At 45.2% G+C, this 21,233-nt stretch overlaps 1 protein-coding gene across 4 annotated transcripts in view; it reads right to left on the bottom strand.

Moving 5' to 3' along the window:
- LOC122713132 overlaps positions 1 to 21,164 on the bottom strand; it is a 161,100-nt gene extending 139,936 nt beyond the window's left edge. For all 4 annotated transcript variants that reach the window (XM_043933303.1, XM_043933305.1, XM_043933306.1 and 1 more), the window contains exon 1: positions 16,623 to 21,164. In XM_043933303.1, coding sequence (XP_043789238.1) covers positions 16,623 to 18,426 — 1,804 coding nt within the window. In that variant the 5' untranslated portion in view covers positions 18,427 to 21,164. The remainder of the gene's footprint in view (positions 1 to 16,622) is intronic.
- Between the last annotated feature and the right edge of the window lie 69 nt (positions 21,165 to 21,233).

Raw genomic sequence — 21,233 nt, 5'->3', positions numbered from 1 at the left:
CCTACGCGACATCTCGTAAAGTCGCAAAACATCAAAACCAGCTTTTCTTCGCTCGTCACGGAACGGTGATCCGCTATTAACTCTTTCACACCCCGCCCCGATCCCGGAGAACCTTAACCGGATATCCTGTAGCACCCAAAAATATACCCAGAGTTATGACATTGCGAATACTACCGACCCGAATACGCTGCACAATGGATCATTTATCCCGTATAGGATAGAGAGAAACCTACGTGCTTGGATCGAAGAATTTCCCCTCCTCCTCTTCCTCTCCCGTTCCCTCTTTTCTCTCGACAACTGCACGATTCCCTCGCGTTGGAATCGAGGGATAATTTCGAGTGGATAATTTGCACGTTGGGAGCATACGCGCGGCGATAATAAGATCGGGGACGTTAAACAAGCTCGCGTTAAATGGGTGGGAAGAAAGTAGGAAAAGTTGGCTAAAAGCGGATGCTTCGGGCCAAAGGTAGATCCCTCCCTTTCGCGCACACGTGCAGCCAGGAATGGAATGGCGTTTTCTTGCCGCGCGAGTTACGTCGTTACGTCGGCTGGTTTACAACCGGGGCGATCGTTCCGTACAACCGGACTCATTTTCCAACGATTCCATTGATTTTTACCGCTTCCTCCAACCTCGTCGCCGCGAGATCTCAACCCTCCCGATCCGCCATCGATTCCTGTCCAAGTCGTAAAGAGCTTTACGATCCGAGGTCATTAACGGCACGCGGTATTCCCCCAGTGGTAGTGAGTAGTAATCGCGCAATAAAACAGGATTCGGTCGATTCTAACCGAGCCAACTTAACTTGTTAAGTTAAATCTATTGTGGAAAATTATGTAAATTAGAATCTCGCTCCTACGTATACATATATATATATATATACATCTCTATAATCCATAGGAGAGATAAGAAGGAAAAATGCGGCCGCCACTTTGCAATCCGCCCGAGCTTTAATCCGATTCCCATTTTCCCATAAATTCGATCGAATGAAATATCGCGTAAAATATCCCGAATGCCAGCGAGGAATCCATCCTCGAGAAGGAGGAGGAGGAGGAGAATTAAAAAGAGAAGAGGCGATTTTTTAACCCCCCCGAAACCATACTTGGGAGGGGCGATAAAAATAACGATCGGATCGTGATTCACCCTGGCGTGTTCCTTCCATGCCGCGTGACAGGGCCGGGACACCTACACGCGAGCGAAAGTCCTGTTCCCGGCGCGGATAAGCCACGTCAACTTGCCACCGCACCGCCACGGAACACGTACCTGTGAAGGAGGAGGGGGAGGAGGGATAGATCTTTGGACGGACGAAGGAAGCGATGGGCGACCGTTGGAGAAGTAATGCGTCTGTCCGGCCGATTCGGGCACACGACGAAAATCAATCAAGTCCATTAAGGGTCTCCGAACCGGACGGGTATTATAATACATTATAATACGATACGAGCTAATGTAACGCGATATCGTGGTACGCCGCGACTCATCCAGAGAGATGCCGGACCCTCCTCCTCTCTCTCTCTCTCTCTCTTATGTCGTTAATGAAGATCCATTTAACGTGACGCCCTGTCGATTACGAAATTGATGATTACGATTCTCACGACGATTCCTCTCTCTCTCTCTTTCTTCTACGTTGAATATTAGACGTGTGTCCGTTCACACGTGTGTCGAGGGTGAAAAATAAAGGAGGAGGAAGAGTGGAGAAGTGACGAAAGAATATGTAAAGTATTCAATTTCATAACGGTTTAGTATATATTTTTGCTTTTGCTCGATATCTTTCTACTGAATTAAGTTAAAGAGAAACAGGGAGCCTCTTTTACAGCTACATGTATAATAAGTATATAATCGAGTATATAATCGAGAAGGGTTAATTCAATTTGACTTTTGATAAAATTTCAACGTTTCGTAAACTCTCTTTCTCTCTCTCTCTTTCTTGTATAATTGCTCGTTTGATAAAGTTCTCAAACAAACAGCGAACAACGGGCGATGATAATACGTTCGATAGTTCTTTCGAACGAGAAGTTCTTTCGCTGGGACAAAGTAGAGTTCTCATTGATTTTTATCGATCATATACTCGGCCTCTTGTTTATTTTTATATATATATATATATATACTGCACGGACTTGCTTGACCTTTCGAATCGCCGAATCACTCTCCGCGATGAGAACGCAACTCGAGTTACAACGACGCGTTACGTAAACGCGTCACATTAGATAGATAACATTAACCGGAAAACATTAGTATTTATTATTTTCAACTCGGTTATTATCGCGTCGTTTTCAGATATTGCTTCATCCTGTGCTGACGCACACTGTGCTGTAACGCCTCGGAAAAATCCTCGCGACGATCCGAATCGTTCGAGGGGAAAGGAAGAGGAGATAATTGTTCGGATCCAGAGAACGTGGAGATGGAATGATCGATTTAACAGTAGTATGCGATTGGCGATATGCTGCCAATACGTCGCCTCTGATAGTTTTTTTAACGTCGCTCGTGATCGAGCTTATCGTCGAGCGCAACCCATCCAACACGGAATCCGATTGATCCGTCGTGGAAGCAACCTCTACGAGGGGAAATATCGTTCGATACGACGTTGCGAATCGTCCAAGGATCGATTAAAAACGATGCTCGACCTAACTTAAGGTTATCGATTATCGAACGAAATATCGATCGATCGATCTCTACTATAATATCTCTACTATAATTTTACAAATCCGAGTGTTTCTTCGACTTCGATCTCGCGAGATTCGACAAGCGGCGGGGTCTATTTTAAGATGGCTACACAGATTGGTTTAACGGTTGTCGCGAGGAATGCATCATCGACGCATTCTAAGACCATAAATAATCACGCGTGCGTGACCAACACGCGACGCCGCGAAGATTCCAGATCGATCTGTCCGAGGTGTTACGTCGCATAAATTTGTTACGAATGTATGAAATGCAAGAATCCGTTTACATTTTTAATCATCCACTCGAGGGAACAAGTACGATTATTCAAAAATTCGCGCCTCGAGTAAAGATAACATCCACCATTTCCAATCTTTCTTAACCTTTCTTTCTCAGATGTAGAACTGTGTATCCCTCGTCGAGAAGTCAATTCCAATAACGAAATCCCTCAAGTTAAAAGATCGTCTATACTAAATAAACTTGGCTTATGGAGAACTCGCGATTTTACAAAGAAACAAGTATACGCATTACAAGTATTAACATCGAAATTAATCCAGCCGTCCGAGGTTAATCGTTTCCAACAAGGTTACAATGGAACGAAAGTGGTCTCCCGCGCCGTTCCATTTATCATCCGCTCGGATCGACGAGGAAACTCGCGCCTCGATACCTTCGCCTCGGGAATAATTACTTTTCCCCGTCTTCATTGCCGCAACGTGACAACGTTGCCCCCATCTCGGATCGGAGACAATGCGCGCACGAGAGCGCAACGCTTTTCGGATTCGAAAAGTGGGTGGAAAGTCACTCATCGTTTCTTTTGCATTTCTTCTTCTTTTTTACGTTACGGAAAACTCGCAAAAATCGGGTATTATTCGGAATAATTTCGAGCCAATTTCTTCCTCTCCTTTATTTATTTTCGATAAACGTTGCCTCTTCTTCTTCTTCTTCTTCTTCTTCTTCGTTGATTGGGATGATTAATTTTTCTTACATCAACGTGGATTATGTTTGGTAAATGTATATGTATATATTTTTATGGTTCAACGATTATGGATTCTTCCTTCTTAAATATTTAACTCGAGGAGGGTATTAAACGTGTATAAACGATATAACGGATAATTTCCAGGCGAAATCAATCCAACGACTATCCCGAATTTAAACGCCAACTTTGTTACCTAACGTCTCTATTATAAGGTATAATCTCTCATCACGGTGGATATTATATTCCTCTTCCAAGTCGAAAATGAGAATAATCCGAGAATATAACTGCTTCTAATTCACGGCCTTATCTACCTATTCGAAATACCGCTTTGGATATTCCTTCAAACGGACCAAGAATATTACGCGATTACGGGTATACTATATAAACTCATCCTCCGCCCCGAGCGTTTAATTACGACATCGACGACAGGGGAGCGTCCGTCGAACGCACGATCCGTGGGCAACGAGAGTGAGAGAGAGGGGGAAAAAAAAAAAGAAAGGAACGTCGAAAATTTTATTCTCCTCTTTTATTACGCAGGGAAAATATAACTCATCCTAGCCCCGTGCCACGACACGGCCGAGGAAAGATCCAAGTGGCTAGGAGCGTCGTAACTTTTCCAAAAATCCCAGAGACATGGAAACGCGTCCATTAAACGCGCGTTTTATACACAACCTCGTATCTCGAATTCTCGTTAATTCGAACGGAAGAAAAAATATATTCAAACACGATACTTGTTGGTAAAAGAAAAAGGAAGGAAAGAAAATTAAGAATTATTGGAACGATACGATTGGGAAAAGGCGGAGGACGACATTCTTTCCATTTCACGCGTTAATTGCATTTCATTTTCAACCTACGTCCGGGATATTTCAATTAAAATCAGTGGGCCAATCAGTGAGGCACGCGGTGAATAGAGCGTGGCTCTATCGCGTGGGTGTCAAGAGACGCTTGCCCCCTCCCCTCCTAGAGGGGACTCTAGGAGGAGGACAACGCTCCACAACACGTGTCCCGTTGTTTTCGTGCCTCGATTATCTTACATCGGTTTTACCTCTCTCGACCACCCTGCGTATAAATTACACACCGATTTTTCGTTTCACGGCGAGAGAGAGGGAGAGGGAGAGGGAGAGGAGATTAGGTTGTTAACACGAACATTCGATTGATTCGGACGAACGATCACTAGAAGATCCGAGAAAACTTTCGAGTCACGATTTTTCGTGGACGTGGCATCGATGTCCGATTTTTCGAGAAGATAGGGTGTTTTGTTAGGTTTTTAACGGGAGAGGGGGCAGAGGGTTGGTTTATACGATAATTCGAGCTGTTCGTTTCCGATTTTATGGGTTTTAGTACGTAATAGTACGGATGTTTGTCCGGATGGGAGGAATTTAAACGAGTTCCCGTTCGGCCTGTTTGAGAAACTGATGAGAGGGGGGAAATGTTTTCCAAGGTTTTCCGTGTTTCTTCGTGATATTATATATTTTTCTCACAGGAAGGTTGAATATTTTCGAGTCCCCGCCGATAAATTATCCATGTTGCAATAAATAATTATATTTTCCAACAAGTAATTCATATTTTAAATACGATATAAAAACATCTTTAAAAAGATTGGAAATCCCTGAAAACTGTCGTAAAAATATCGTTAAAAAATATTATAAAAAATTTATCCCTGTCTCTACAAGAATAAAAAAGATTAATTTCCAAGAGGAAGACACGTAAGGGGATACTGTGTTGTAACGCATTGTCCAAATCCGGATCGAGAGTGTAAACAAGCGGGTTAATACAGGTGTAATAACCCGCAAGATCCACAGATTCTTTGAAAAAAGAATGGCAGGGAGGCGGGATAACCGATATAAATCCCCTTGTTCGAATATCTGACCGCAAAGGAGGAAGTACGAGGAGGAGACACGTGAGAAATTACCGGAGTAGCGAGGATGTCACCTCGAACCGAAATGCTACCTTTCGGGACACGACCGCAATAGGCCGAGAGGGGAGAGGGGCGTCGCAGCCTTCGAGGCGTTCGTTCGTGCGAGAGTTGCGCGGCTCGAGAGGAGCGCATTAGCATATCGCGATCGCGGCCACACCGAGGCCGATAATGGACCGCGACAAAAGTTCATTAACGAACGAATTCTCTGGACGGCTAGGCTCGTGTCGTTGCGTGCGAGTAGGTTTGCCCGACTCTGTCATAACGTAATAGAGTCTTACCCTTCGTTTCAATCATCAAGGTTGATTGCATGATACGTCATCGTATATTTCGAAAAATATTCATCGAACCGTGAATCTTTGTTCTCGTTAAGCCCGCGCCACCAATTCCACCGCCAATTTGCACTTGGCTTGTATATACACGCGTGTGCGCATTTTTTATCCCGGAAATTATTCTCGGAAGAAAGGGGTAGGGAAGGAAGAAAGGGGAGGAGGAGGGAAGTCGGACGACACCGAAACCCAGATAAAATTACTAGCCGTTCCCAGTGCTCGCCTCCATTGCTCGGAATAATAAAATAAATACTTGTTACCGGTCGACACGAGGCACGAAACATCGAATCCGGCCGCCGGATTATAAATTGTAGCCGAGCGAGAGCGATACGCGTCGGCCCGCTAATGCCGCCCGTATAATTCAATACCCCTCAATGAAAGTCACGTAGAGACGCGATTTTGCGTACGCTCTCTCTCTCTCTCTCTCTCTCTCTCTTTCCGCACGGTTAACACGCAGCGGATTACAACACGGTGGGCGGATCGGGACCCCCCGAAGTGCGAAGAGTTGGATGGTGCGTTATTATTTTCAGGGGACGATAAATATTTTTTCGATCGAAAGCTAAAGGCCGCGTCGCCTCGGGCGCCGATTTACCCCCTCCGATTGACGATTTGCATAGAGGGAGCGAGCGTTGGATATCGATCAGGGAGAAGAGGCGATATTGATTCAGCGAGGCGCCCTCGATCCATCGTAAATCACTCGCGTCTCTAACCTCTCGCGAGAATCATTTGTTCTCATTAAGCCAGTCCCCGTTTATCCCGATTCCCGGTATCCTCCGTCCTCCATCCTTGTTGAATAAATCAGCGAGGAGCAATCGAGGAGAGGAAAATAAGCGGCCGATCGAGTGTTGGAAAGGTTTTCTCTTCTTCTTCTTCTTCTTCTTCTTCTTCTTCTAAACGAAGATTACTCGAAACTGACTTTCACGTTTGCTCGCGACGTTTATTGTCGGCAATTCTTGTAAATTTTCCTATTTTAATTTTTTGAAAATCCATTTCTCTCTCTCTCTCTGTCTGTCGCGATTAACTTATTAGCGGAGGATAGTGGAGAAATCAATCGTCAAACGTTCGGGGATGGTCAATAAATTTTCCCGTTTTATCACCGTCCGACGAAATTGATTTCTCTTGTAGAGATAGATTCGCGAGGAGCGGCGTTCAGAAGTGACAGGCGACAAATTTTATCCCGTCGTAAAAGCGAAAACAGCGTGGAGGAAACAGGCGTTCTATCTTGAATTACAACCCTCGATTCCATCTCGACACGCCGTTTATCGCCTTTCACCCGCAAATTACACATCTGATGTACGCTATTCCCGCGTCCCGGACGGGGAATACCGCTAAAAATGTCTCAATAAAGACTAACTGTTCTTCCTTACCGACCGACAATGAACAACATCGGTGAGGACGATAGACGAGACAGGTGGAAAAAAGAAACGCGAGATCCTCTCTCTCTCTCTCTCTCACTCTCTTCCCGTGAATTATACGCCGAGGTTGAAACGAGGCTGTTCGTTTCAATTAATATCGGTCACGATTCTTCGACAACAATGAAAATTGGCTCGGTTTCGACGCTTCCACGTGTCGATTTCGCGTCGCGGGAAGCCGAAACTACGACTAAAACTATCGACGCGGCCGGATAAGGTTCGTTTAACCCGATAAGGGATATCGGCCGTGGAGGAAATAGAAATATCTTCGGCCTGTCTATCTCTACGGCTACAATGTTACGGATAGACACATTTTTGGCGATGCTGGAATTCCAACGTTGGACGCGATTTCGAGATTTAAAGCGTGGGGAACGCGGGGAATGCGAGGAGATAGGAGGCTCCGGATAAATCCAATTATTACAGGATCATCATTCTCTTTTCCAGTCTTTTCAGAGATTTCTTTCTTCCACTTTATTTCATTCTTTAAGGTTTAATCGCTCGATGGTTTATTAAAGAAATCGGAGTAATTCGTATAATCGTGGCGAAAATACGATAATATTCGTTTTTTTACCGATTTTCGATCGTTCGATCGTTCGATCGTTGGACAATTGCGGCTAGAGAAGGGTCCGCAATCTTCGAATTCGACAAACGACGTAATTGCCTTGCTTGATCCATCAATCGGACGACGACCCAATTCTATCCGTACCATCGTTCGACCGGGCTCGCACTTGCGCATACGTACGTTGCGCGTACGGATTATAATTTTACGGGACGACGAATCTTCGAAATCTCGAAAGATCTTCGAAAGCCGAAATCCTGAACCGAGGAGAAAAATACCTTTGCAAAACCGTTCGAAACATTCCAAAGAAATTCGAATCCGATCCAAACTTTTCCTTTTCACCTCTCCTCTTCAATGGATATTTTTTCGCGAATAAAGTATATAGCAAGGTTTTTCTTACTTTTCCCTCTCTTTCAGTTAATTTTCTTGATCGACCCGAACGAGTTTTGTTCCTTTCGATTATTTTGATGACGCAAGTGTCGTAGGTTTACTTCTGTTCGCAATCTTTGCTATCCCATTATACGATTTTCCATCGTTGCACAGCCGAAGAATAGTTTCTCGTTCACTTCACTTTTTCGTACGAATTTTCGGATTCATTTTGAATATTACGCCGCACGCTTTTATATCATTGTTAATGGAACGATAGCTCGACATCGACTGAACGTATATTTAAAAGCCAGTGTTTATATTTCTGGCTTAAATTTAAGCCGGTGTTTATATTTCTGGCTTAAATATAAAAACTATCAACAACGTATCAGCGTTCGAATATTATTGTAACCTATTAATAACGCGTATATAACTACTGTGTATAAATTGTTCTTCGGATTTCCTTTGTACCGTACATTACATTCCCTCGTTGTCTCTTATATTATTTCGTTATATTATTTCGTTCATTAAAAATTGCAAATGTAAAGCGTTCGAGTACTTTTGTAATTTATTAATAGCGCGCGTATATAATAAATAAAATATTAAATATAATAAAATATTAATAATTAATAATTAATATATAATTAATATATAATATAAATAAAATATAAGTAAAATATTACAACTACTGTGTATAAATTTATGAATCGTTCATAAAATTTTCAAATTTTGCTGACACGATCTTCAGATTTCCCTTCTACTATATTCCCTCGTCTTAACAAGTTTCTTATATTATTTCGTTCATTAAAAATTGCAAATATAAAGCGCTCGAATTTTGTAACCTATTAATAGCACGTGTGTACAATAAACGTATTACAACTACAAATTGGCGAGTCATTTTCAAATTTTGCTTCGCACGATCTTCAAATTTCCCTCCTACTATACACTATACTTCCTCGTTATCTTTTAACAAATTTCTTCAACGTATATCATTTCATCAAAAATTGCAAATGTGAAGCGTTCGAATACTTTTGCAACCTATTAATAGCGTGTATAAATTGTTCGAATCGTTCACCAAATTTTAAAATTTTGCTTGGCACGATCTTCAAATTTCCCTCCTATTATATACTATATTCTCTCGTCTCTTAACAAATTTTTTCGTTATATATATTTTTTCGTTCATCAAAAAATTGCAAACGCAAAGCGTTCGAATACTTTTGCAACCTATTAATAGCGTGTATAAATTGTTCGAATCGTTCACCAAATTTTCAAACTTTGCTTGGCACGATCTTCAGATTTCCCTCCTACTATACACTATACTCCCTCGTTGTCTTTTAACAAATTTCTTCAACGTATATTATTTCATCAAAAATTGCAAATGTAAAGCGTTCGAATACTTTTGCAACCTATTAATAGCGTGTATAAATTGTTCGAATCGTTCACCAAATTTTAAAATTTTGCTTGGCACGATCTTCAAATTTCCCTCCTATTATATACTATATTCTCTTGTCTCTTAACAAATTTTTTCGTTATATATATTTTTTCGTTCATCAAAAAATTGCAAACGTAAAGCGTTCGAATACTTTTGCAACCTATTAATAGCGTGTATAAATTGTTCGAATCGTTCACCAAATTTTCAAATTTTTCTTGCCACGATCTTCAAATTTCCCTCCTACTGTACACTGTACTCTCTCGTTGTCTCTTAACAAATTTTTTCGTTACATTCGTTATATATATTTTTTCGTTCATCAAAAAATTGCAAACGTAAAGCGTTCGAATACTTTCGTATACATACACACATATATACATATATACGTGTATGTCTCGATCGTGGCAATTATACGCACGATAATATGGTATCTCGCATGGTGGGACGTGACCGGGAGTAGTAGTAACATAAAAACGTCGGGTACGTACGCGGCGACGACGAATCGAAAACGAACCCGTTCCTTTCGTACGCGGGTGGTCGGAGAGGGATGGGGAGAAGGGTGGACGGTTAATTAGGAATCGACGGGCGGGTAGCGGTGGATCCGGTATTCGATCCGCGTAAACGTACCTACGCCCCTAAATCTCCCCTCCTTCCTCCTCCATCTCCCCGTCCCCGTGTTGGGAACGTGGCTGGCATTGGGGGTCAATTGGCGGGTCCTTAAATCGCGATCCTTAGATCCCGATGCACGATGACAAATCGCTGTTATATATGCTCCCGTTTCTCTCTCTCCCTCCCCCTGGGCCAAAGGAAGAAAGGAAAGACGAGTGCGTGCGAAACCCACAGCGAGCGTAAATCAAAATTTGCTCGCGTCCCCCAACGTTGCCAACGTATCTTTTCTTTTTTCTTCTTCTTTCTTTTTTTTTTTTTCTCTTTATGGCGTCCCGGTACACGGGACAGTTATATTCGAAGGAACCTTCTTCGAAATTCTTCTCGCTACTGATTATTATTATTATTATTATTATTATTATTATTATTATTATTATTATTATTATTATTATTATTATTGTCTCGATAATTTTCGCGAATTTTTTTTCAACTCCGATTGTTCCGGAATCTGGATGTCTCTGAGAACTTAGAGAAACGTTGAAATCAAGCAAGCTGTTAACTTAACGATTTCTCGAGGCGCGTGGAGGCGGAGGAAAGGGCGGGCGAAAATAAGCGATCGAACGGATACCCCTTCCCTCGCACGTAATAATAATTCAGAATTGCGGCGGATTAGAAGCGTTTTCGCGTGGCGTCCGACTAACCGAGTTTAACCGAGGCGCCTCTTCCTTCCCATCGACTCCCATTAATTATCATTTCTAAGATACGCGACCTCGCGCTCCGGCTTCGCCATGTATCACGCGCGATCTTGCTCTTTCGTAAATCATATTTAATACGATCCTCGAGCCGTGCTGATAATTCCAACATACGATATATATGTGTGTATATATATATATATATATACATATATCGAGAATCTCTTATTCTTCGAGCCAGTAACCCTATGTTGTCCTTGAAACGATGATCGAAATCTTCCAAAAGGTGATAATCTTGTCCGATTCCCTTTGAAACGACACGTTGAAGGAAGAGAGAGAGATTGTAAAATATATATATATATACAGAGAAAAATCGTGAATCTCTTATTCAGTAACCCATACGTTGTCCTTGAAACGATGGTCGAAATCTTCCAAAAGGTGATAATCTTGTCCGATTCCATTTGAAACGACACGTTGAAGGAAGAGAGAAAGATTGTAAAATATATATACATATATATATAAATCATAAATCTCTTATTCTTCTAGCCAATAACCCTATATTGTCCATGAACCGATGATCGAAATCTTCGCAAAAGATGATAATTTTGTCCGATTCCCTTAGAAACGACACGTTGAAAGAAGAGAGAAAGATTGTAGAATATATATATATATATCGAGAGAAAAATCGTGAATCTCTTATTCTTCGACTAATCTATACATTGTCTTTGAAGCGATGATCGAAATCTTCGCAAAAGATGATAATTTTGTCCGATTCCCTTAGAAACGACACGTTGAAAGAAGAGAGAAAGATTGTAGAATATATATATATCGAGAGAAAAATCGTGAATCTCTTATTCTTCGACTAATCTATTGTCTTTGAAGCGATGATCGAAATCTTCGCAAAAGGCGATAATTTTTTCCGATTTTTAGAAACGACACATTGAAGGAAGAGAGAGAGATTGTAAAAAGCGAAAAACACGGTGGAGGAACGACGTAAGAAGCTGGAGAGGCGTAAGCGAGCTGGATGGAGGAAATCGGTGGAGCATCCCTGGAGCGATATAGGCCACGACCTCGCGATCCCTCCGGACAGTTCCGTCTTCGCCTAATCGCGGCCCGTCCTCTCCGGCTGATAGCGGCAACGGGTATCGGGGCCATTCAATCCCCTTTCCAAGCTTCCGTTATCACCGGCCCTCGCCGACTGATTTATCGCCCAGCCACCGCTGCCCTCCTCCTTTTCCCTCTTTCGTCTTCGACCGCCGCTACTACTGCTCCCCGACACACGATCGTGTTACACATCACGGAGCAGAAAAATCCGATCCCCGGCCGATGTCTGCTTCCGGAAAATAATTTATTCCGTGAAACCAGTCGATCGATTTTCGAGCGTGTGCGTGCGTGCGTGCGCGCGCGCGCGCGCGATATCGTGATTTACGATCGAGAATTTCTGCAACGATCGACGACACAGAATCAATATCCCTTTTTTTCGATCGATGAAAGTCTCTCTTTTCTTTTTTCTCGTTTTGGATCGAGAGAGGCGCGTGGGTGTTTCGGATTTATCGTTTTTTCCTTCTTTCTTTCTTTCCTTCTTTCTTTCTTTCTTTCTTCGTTTCGATCGAACGTTCGCGAGTTTAAAGAAGGAAAAAAAGAAAAAAAGTAGAGGGGAGAAATTTTAAATTTTCACGAATGGAAAGGAAGATGAATCCTTGATCCAAATATTATCCTTTGGGTCGTGTGAAGCGCGAAAGCGTTTCCGTGGAAAAGGTTATAAATCAAATATCGAAATATGGCGGGCGTACGATGTCATCGTTCGGGGAAAAAGAGAAGTCGATGTATATCGCGGCGTTTAGCTCTAGCTAGCCAGTAACGCGAAAAATACGAAATCGAATTAATTAACACGTTGAAATTTCAATCAAGATCGACGCGTCGGTTGGCAAATGGCGAGTCGCGTTATCGCGTTTCGATTGATTTATCTAGGATGGGGGGAAGGGGGGAGGGGGGAGGGGGGAAGAGACCCTCGCTCGGCGAGCAGCGGCCAATTCTTTCGTAATTAATCTTCGTTAATGATTCGCGATATCAGAAACGCGTGTCGAACGAAAAGATTAACGATTTTCGCCATTTCCCGTCGCCTTCCTTTTGCTCCATTTCCAAATACACGAGTATTCGCGCTGAAACGATCTTGGGGTATCGAGGGAGGGGCATTTTAACATCTCGTCGCGGCTCGCCGAATGACCGGTCGAACCGATCTCTCGAACCTCTGAAAAGCGATTTCATTCTCTTCTAGAAACGTGCGGATTAAGTTTGTCTCGGAATTGTAATATCTCGCAATGATCTTTCCGATTTTTCCATACTTTTCGCTCGATCCATAATTGGAACCCGATTAAATGATTCGCGGCTATCGTAGGAAATGGTTGCTATTTTCGAGCGATGGAAGGAAGGATGTGGGGTACAGGTGTGGCGGACAATTATCGATTATCGATCGTAAAAATTCTAAATTCTCCCTCGTTTACCTCCCCTGTACCGAGTTTAATTTATTCGTCAGATTTACAACCTATTATTACGCGTTCAATACGGTGCTTATCCTTTAAACTTACTAGAATTCTACGATTGAACGATACACACATCGAGCCTACGAACGTCCAAGGAAAAGTCCAAGTAACTACATAAATATCCACGTTTATCTTCCCTTATCTCCATTAGAATTGATTCTTCTTTTCTTTTTTTTTTTTTTCGGAGCAAGAGGAAAAACAGAGCGTTTACTTTTAAATAGGATTTAAAAATGAGAAATAATAAAACGTAATAACGAAAAGAATTCCATTTGAGTGGAAAAGAAAAATATTATTATTAACGCATGTGACAAATAATTGTCGTTGGGAATTCTTATCCAAAAAGAAAAAAAAAATATATATATATATATAATGCATTTATCTGGTCAGTTAGTCGATAACTAATGAAAGAACAACGGTGGAATACGTATGACCAGATTTAAAAGGGTTAAAGACACCATAAAGCCATCGAATATAATTAAAGCCTTGAAAGACCACTCGAACCGAACTTTCCGCCTCGCCGCGGAGAAAGTCCAACCTTCGACGCACGAAACAAAAAGAAGAGGAGCGGATCGTTATTCCGTCCATCGCGTTTCGATCGAAACGAAAAAAAGGAACGAAAAGAAAAGAGATGGAAAAATGGCGCGCCAGCACGAAATTACTTAGAAAACGAGGACGGAAATAAAAATCGAAGCTCGAACGAATTATTATAATACGCGACGATATTTATACCCTGTGTCGCTATAGTTTCGCGATAGATCTCTCGCGAGAAGGTTCGAAATTCGGCTTCGAAAACGGGTCGTGGAACGGCCGGTTGAAGAGGACCGTCATCATCCGGATCGATCCATGAATATTTATGAGCGCGGCTTCCACTCCTCCCCGTCGCCCATTTATTTTTTCACCTGCAAATATTTATTAACAGGGCACACTATGCCACGTTTTCGTGAGAAACGCGCGAGTTAATTGGTGGCCGGCAATTTATAACGCGTTGCACCCCGCCACCGTTTCCAACCATCTTCCCAACAACACACTTGCTCCCTTGATATTTTATCGATCCGCGTAAAATCGATATGCCACGTTGCCACGTGGTGAGGAAGAGGGAGGCGATAAAGCGATATACGGAGATGGGCGAATCGATTTCGCGCTACGCGAAACGGTTACGAGTAAATCAAAATATAAAAGGGTTGTTAAAAACAACACCGGAAGAGAGTCGAAAATAGAATAGTTAGTCACCGTGCGGAGAGGCGTGCGCGGTGTCTATTGGCAAGCCGCAAGTATTTTGGCAAGATATATACAAATCGTAATTAAATCATTCAGGCCCAATGTTATTCCATCCGTAAGGAAAAAACTCGCAAAATTTTCCCCGATCATCCAAAAATAATTCCAACGGTCTCGTATATACATATATATATCTTCTCCTCTTAAAAAAAAAAAAAAAAAAAAAAAAAAAAAAAAAAAAAAAGGAAAAAACGAAACTCGGGATATTTCTCGTTGCGAAGCGATTGTTTTACGAGTTTTTACGAGTTTTGGAGAGAAGAGGAAAATTGTAGATTATCGATCGAAGAAAGATTTTTCGAGTCACGACTCAACCGCGCCTTACGTAAGAGTATTTTCGCTGGTTTCGTTTGAGGAAGCGAAGCGGATGATTATCGATAAATAAGGCCAAGAATTATATCGTACGGAAACAGTAGAGTTATGTTCCTTTATCATCTTCCCTTCCTCGTCCAACGATTTTACCCGACTCTGGTGGATTATTCGTGGCTCGCATAACGGAATCGCGCGTGTTGCGGATCGTTTTAAATCGGGATTCGAGAGGACGAAAACAGACGCGAAAACGGAGTTTCGTGTCGTTCGAAGCCACGGTTATTTGAACCGTGGACGCTTATCCTCGTTTCAAAAAAGAAACTTCAATCGGCCGGCGTGAATTTAGACCCCACTAACGACGGACCATCGAAGTTTCAAAGGTTAAAACGTGGACTACTTAAGAAGAGGTACATGTACTAGGCAGCGCATATTCTTGGATCAGCTCTCTCTCGCCCAGTCGCAGACCTGATCGCATTCTCTCGTTAATTTCGCCGATTCGAGTTCGGCCTCTTCGAGATCGACTGCTCTCTTCATTTGCATTTATTATTTTCCGATCTTCCTCCTCTCTCTCTCTCACTTTTTTTTTCCCTTTTTTCCCTCTCTTTTCCCTCTCGTTCCACGAAATCGCCGCCGATTAAAAAGCAACCCAATTAACGGAAAAAATCGAAAGCGGGCTTGGAACAACGGTTATCTTCCGTACCTTCGAGCGCGAATGGAAACGGCCGCTCGATTCGATCCCTATTAGAATAATAATCGCGATAATCGGGAATATCGATCGATGGATCGAGGTCGGCCGAGTGGAATTTCGAAATGAAGAGTCGACGTCACCACCGATCCTCGTACGAAATCGAATACCTCTCGAAGCAGTTTTGCCGGAGAATCGATTATGGCGAGGCAGACGACCGCGTCCGAGCATCGAATAATACGTCGCATGGATAGGGAGAACTATTTCGAAGAGATGAGATACGTAATACGCGAAATTATTAAGACTGGATTCCTTTTAGAATTTTACAACGATCGAGAATAATCTGTTACTCTTATATCTTATTGGGAGGAAACGAGGGAGATGATCCATGGAGACTCGATATTTTATATTTAAAAAATCGACTCGAAAGTATTTATATGTATATATATATATAATAAGAATGGAGAGGATTTTGCCTCCATCGAGAGCGATTGGAACCGTACCAACTGGCGTTTACGATTGAGCCATCTCAATAGCCACAAACGCGGTATCAATTTTCCTTCCATCGACGAAGGGAGGACGAAGAAGAGAAACGGCGCGAAAAGCCAACAGGAAACATTCATCTTTGGCGAATACGATTGGAGGCGCGGTATATATATATATATATACACGAAACGATCCGCGCAAAAGCAAAACGAGACGAAAGGAAAGGCGAATTCCCCTGTTGAACGTTTTTCGAGAGAGAGAGACGATCGTATCTATCCGACCGTCGAGACTATGATGGATGATTTACGATGATTAAAAGATATAAAAAGAGAGTATAAAACGACGATATTTGGTATTAGGTGGTGGTAACAGCAACAGGAATGCGATACTCACTGTAATCCGAAGTGTCGTCGTTGGAACCGTTGACCGTTCCATCGGGCAGGATCTGGAGATGCCGATTCTTGATGTACATCTGGATTTTCCTCGAGGCGCCGGTGATGTGGGACAAATTGGCCGATCGTTCCGCCCTCACCCCGGCGTCGCCCGTCAAATCGAGGGGCGCGGCACTCACTGCACTGATAACCGTCCCAATCGCCAACACACTAAACCCGATCGTACTCGGTCTCGCACTGCAATTATTGTTGTTGAACACACCGGCGGATCGACGAAGTGCGCACTGGCCGAACGCGACGAGGAACAGGAGTAACGCTAACTGAATGTACGTGGAACGGTTGCTGGCCGCGGTGCTGCACGCGCGTCTCTTCTTCTTCTTCTTCTTCTTCCTCGTTCTACGCTCGCTCCTCCTCGTCGTCGTCGTCGTCGTCGTCGTCGTCGTCGTCGTCGTGGTCGAGGTCGTCGTCAAGGACCCGTGGTCGTGCTCGTGCTCCAACGTGGAAGGAAAGTCGGTCTGGCGGGGATCGGCCACGACCTTGGCGACGCGCGACTCACCGCTCCAGGAATTCGTCGCGTCTTCCACTTCCTTCCACGTTTCATCGGCCAAGGACGGAAGAAACGCGGTGCCGTTCCTCGCCGCCGCCTCCTCCTCGTACGTCCAAGCCTCGTTCCAGTGACTAGAGAACCGTGCACCACCATCACCGTCACCACCACCATCACCACCACCGTCATCACCACTACCACAACCACCACTACTACTACTACTCTTCCACGCCGGCTCCTCGAGTCCTTTCGAGCACCACCTTCCTTCTTCGCCTTCTTCCTCTTCCTCTTCCACTTCTTCTTCTTCCTCCTCTTCTTCTTCTTCTTCTTCCTCCTCCTCCTCCTCTTCCTCTTCTTCCTCTTCCTCTTCTTCGTCTTCTTCGTCCGGACGCCAGTATCGACCACCCTGACCTCCCGTCGCCTCGTTTTCCCGTTTCCTCGAACGGAGCGGGATCCTCGATTCCTCCTCCTCCTCCTCCTCCTCCTCCTCCTCGAGTCTCCGCTTCGTCTCGCTTCGATCCAACGAACGATGACACTCGTCGCGTTTTCCCTCGTCCCGCCTCGTCCTCCTCCTCCTCCTCCTTCTCTCCTCTGCTATCGAAGGATCTCGACGACGGATCGAGGCGAGTCGCGACTCGTCGTGCTCGAGCGCATCTCGACGACGAGGTGGGCCACGTCGGCGACGACGACGACGACAGCGGCGGCGGCGGCGGTGGTGATGATGACGAGCGCGATCCGATACCTCGATGCATCGAATCGTCGTGGACGACGTCGTCGCGTTATCGGACGACGAGGATCGGTGGTGGTCGGATGGTGGGCGGGGATGACGGTCGTCCCTGTCGTCGTCGTCGTCGTCGTCGTCGTCGAGGATTATTCCCGTCGTTGGACGACGAGGAGGACGACGACGGCGGCGGCGGCGGCGGCGACGACCAAGGGAAAGGGAATCGCATTGGAGCGCGGCGGGGCGCGTGCACGCGATCGGGCGAGAGGAGGCGAAGGAGGAGGGAGGAAGGGAGGAGGAGGAGGAGGAGGAGGAGCAAGGATTACGACGATCACGTGGCTCGTGGTTTTCGCGGGTGTTGGAAGGAGGCACGGTAATCGGGCTCCCCTCTGGAACGAGTTCTTTCCGTTTCCTCTTCTCCTCGGGGCGGAAGGAAGAGGAAGGCTCGATAGTGGAAGCTACGATCTTCTGTATCGGGCAGTCGGCACGGTAATCACAGTGCAGCACCCTTGGCCCGCCCGTGTCGATCTCAGCGGGCATGACGCTCTCATCCACACTCCTCTTTCCGAGCCCTCCTTTCTTCTTATCTATCCACGCTCCGCTTCCTCCCACTGCCTGCCGATCTTCTTCGCCGATCTCCCGATAGTTTCTCCTTTCGCTCGCTCGCTCGCTCGCTCTCTCTCCCTCTCTCTTTCCCCTCCTTCCTTTCCTTCCTTTTTCCGTCCGCAGGACGGGGGCCGGGGGGGAGAAGGCCGATCAAAACGCGTCGGGGACGTTGCAACGACGATTCGTAGAAACGGATCGTTGATGATCGCACAGGAACGAGATATTATTGTTAATATTATTATTATTATTATAATTATTATTATTATAATTATTATTATTATTATTATTATTATTATTATTATGATTATTATTATTATTATTATTATTATTCGCTGGCTGGATAAAACAAGTCCACCTCATCCTCGATTTCCACTTTCGCCTTGAACGAGATTCCGTGGACGGATGCGCAGCAGCGAGGAGGATGCACCGGCCGGCCCGCCTTTATCGTCCATGCACCGCGTTTTCCGCTCGAGTCTCGCATTATTGCGCGGGGTGATCAACGCCTAATTGTACGCGTCCTCGCCGCGTGGGTTTCCGTTGCGCGAGGTGAGCGGCGGCAGTCAGAACGGTTTGTTCGCGAAGATGGGGAACCACGGGATCGGTTTACGAGGGGGCAGCATCGAGAGACGGGCGCGAACGTGGAACGTCGAAACGTCGTTACGGCCACGGGGCGATCGGAATTGGCGACGAAAGGAAAGATCGATCCTTCGTCCCGCGATCGATCGTCCTTAATCGGTTTTGTCGAAGGCACGCACAGCTCGATGCCACCGCGATTACCTTCGTCGACCTCGCTCCGTCCCTTTCTCTCTTCCTTTTGCTTCTTTCTCAGTCCCTCTATCAATCGCAAGAACCTCCACCGACACGTTACTCGTACCGCCTTAACGGGTTTCTCTCTCTCTATCTCTCTCTTTCTCCTCCTCCTCCTCTTCCTCCTCCTCCTCCTCCTTCTCCTTCTCTTCCCCCTTTTTCTCCTTGTCTTCGTCTATATCACGATTTCTCTTTCACTTCACTCTTTCTCCCTGCTGCCTTCCGTGGGAGACTCCTCCGCGATATCCTTCCGGAGTCGGCAAGGGTCGTAATCGCGCGAAATATCCTCTCTCTCTCTCTCCTTCGAGTTGGGAGAAGGAAAAAAAGAAAAAAAGAAAAGAGGCAGATAACACCCACTATTTCGAGAACACACTCTTTCTCCTCTTCCTCTTCTTCTTCCTCTTCTTCTTCTTCTTTTTCTCTCTCTCTTTATTACTTTCTTCTTCCACCACTTGGTTTCCCGCGTGAACGGGGAATCGGCGCGTGAATTACGTTCGCGAAGGCACACTTGCTTGTACACACAAGGCACGCGTACTACACACACGGTCCGTTTCACTGCGTATATAAACGCGCGAAGAGAAAACACCTGGCAAAGACCCGCTATTCACCGCGAGATCCTTCCCTCTACCCCGCTACACACCACACCGGGGGCCGGGCCTGCTGATAAACAATCGAACGAGCGCGACACGACGACGAGAGAGAGAAAAGGAAAGGAAAGGAAAAAAAGAAAACGAGGTCCGCGCGTGTCACACTCTTCTGGAGCTTCGAAAGGGGGGAAGAAATCACACCACACCGCTGTTACATATATATATATATATACATGTACGTGTACATATACACATATATATACGTGTGTACGTATTTATGTACATAGGCACGCGTTAAATATCGGCAGGGAAAAAAAAAAAAAAATAAAAAGGCCAAGGTGGAGAGTCGTCGTCACGCGACCGTCGTCGTATCGCGATTACTTTTTCCAATCCCCCTCGTGGCCGATACGATCTTCCACAACCGACGATATTTCTCCTCCTCCACTTTGTGACCCGTCGAGAGAAGACCGAAAATCGGATCGAATTATTTTCTCTCTCTCTCTCTCTCTCTCTCTCTTTCTCTCTCTCTTTTTATATATATATATATACACACACACACATATATATATATATATTATATATTATCGAAGGTGGTGGTGGGAAGGTGTGCGACGTTGCGTGGTCGGTCGATCGGTCGGGGGTAGTCGGCGGTAAGTCGACGGGGTTATCTGGTAGGTCGGATGGTGCCGGTGCGGCGTCCGAGAAACTACTGAACGAGTGCCGCGGTTCTCTTCTCCGGCTCGGTTCGGCCACGCTCCTCGGTTCGCTCTCGTAGAGAGATCGACACACCAGCACACGGGCCGGCAGCAGCCGAGAGTGAAACCAATACCAGCGCGCACCAGGGATCGACTCGACTCGCTGCTACTCACACGGGGCCGCAACATCCATCCCATCCCGGAGTACGTGTAGTGGTATCCGTCGTCGTCGTCGTCCCGTTTCGTCCCGTCTCGTCTCGTCTCGTCCCGTCCTCGTCGTCCTCGTCGTCGTCGTCGTCGTCGTCGTCGTCGTCGTCGTCGTTATTGTCGTCGTGGTTGCGATCGTCGTGGTTGCGATCGTCGTCGTGGTCGTGGTCGTGTCGTCCCGATTCCGTCCCATCCCAGAGCGACGCAGCACGCGACAGATCTGGATGCTCGCTCGCTCTCGTCCGTCCACTACCGAGCACCCACCACGACCACCACGCGCCTCTTCTTCTCCCTCTCTTCTTTCGCGCTGCTCCCCCCCTCTCCTCTCTCTCTCTACCTGTCCCACCTTCCTTCCTCCTTTCCCTCTTTCGCTCGATTTTCCTCTCTCTCTNTCTCTCTCTCTCTCTCTCTCTCTCTCTCTCTCTCTCTCTCTCTCTCTCTCTCT

The sequence above is a fragment of the Apis laboriosa genome, unplaced genomic scaffold (assembly GCF_014066325.1).
Source record: "Apis laboriosa isolate Shangri-la unplaced genomic scaffold, ASM1406632v1 scaffold22_cov146, whole genome shotgun sequence".
NCBI classification, from domain to species: Eukaryota; Metazoa; Arthropoda; class Insecta; order Hymenoptera; family Apidae; genus Apis; species Apis laboriosa.
The sequence above is the reverse complement of the archived record's forward strand: the minus strand, read 5'-3'. Positions and strand labels throughout refer to the sequence as shown.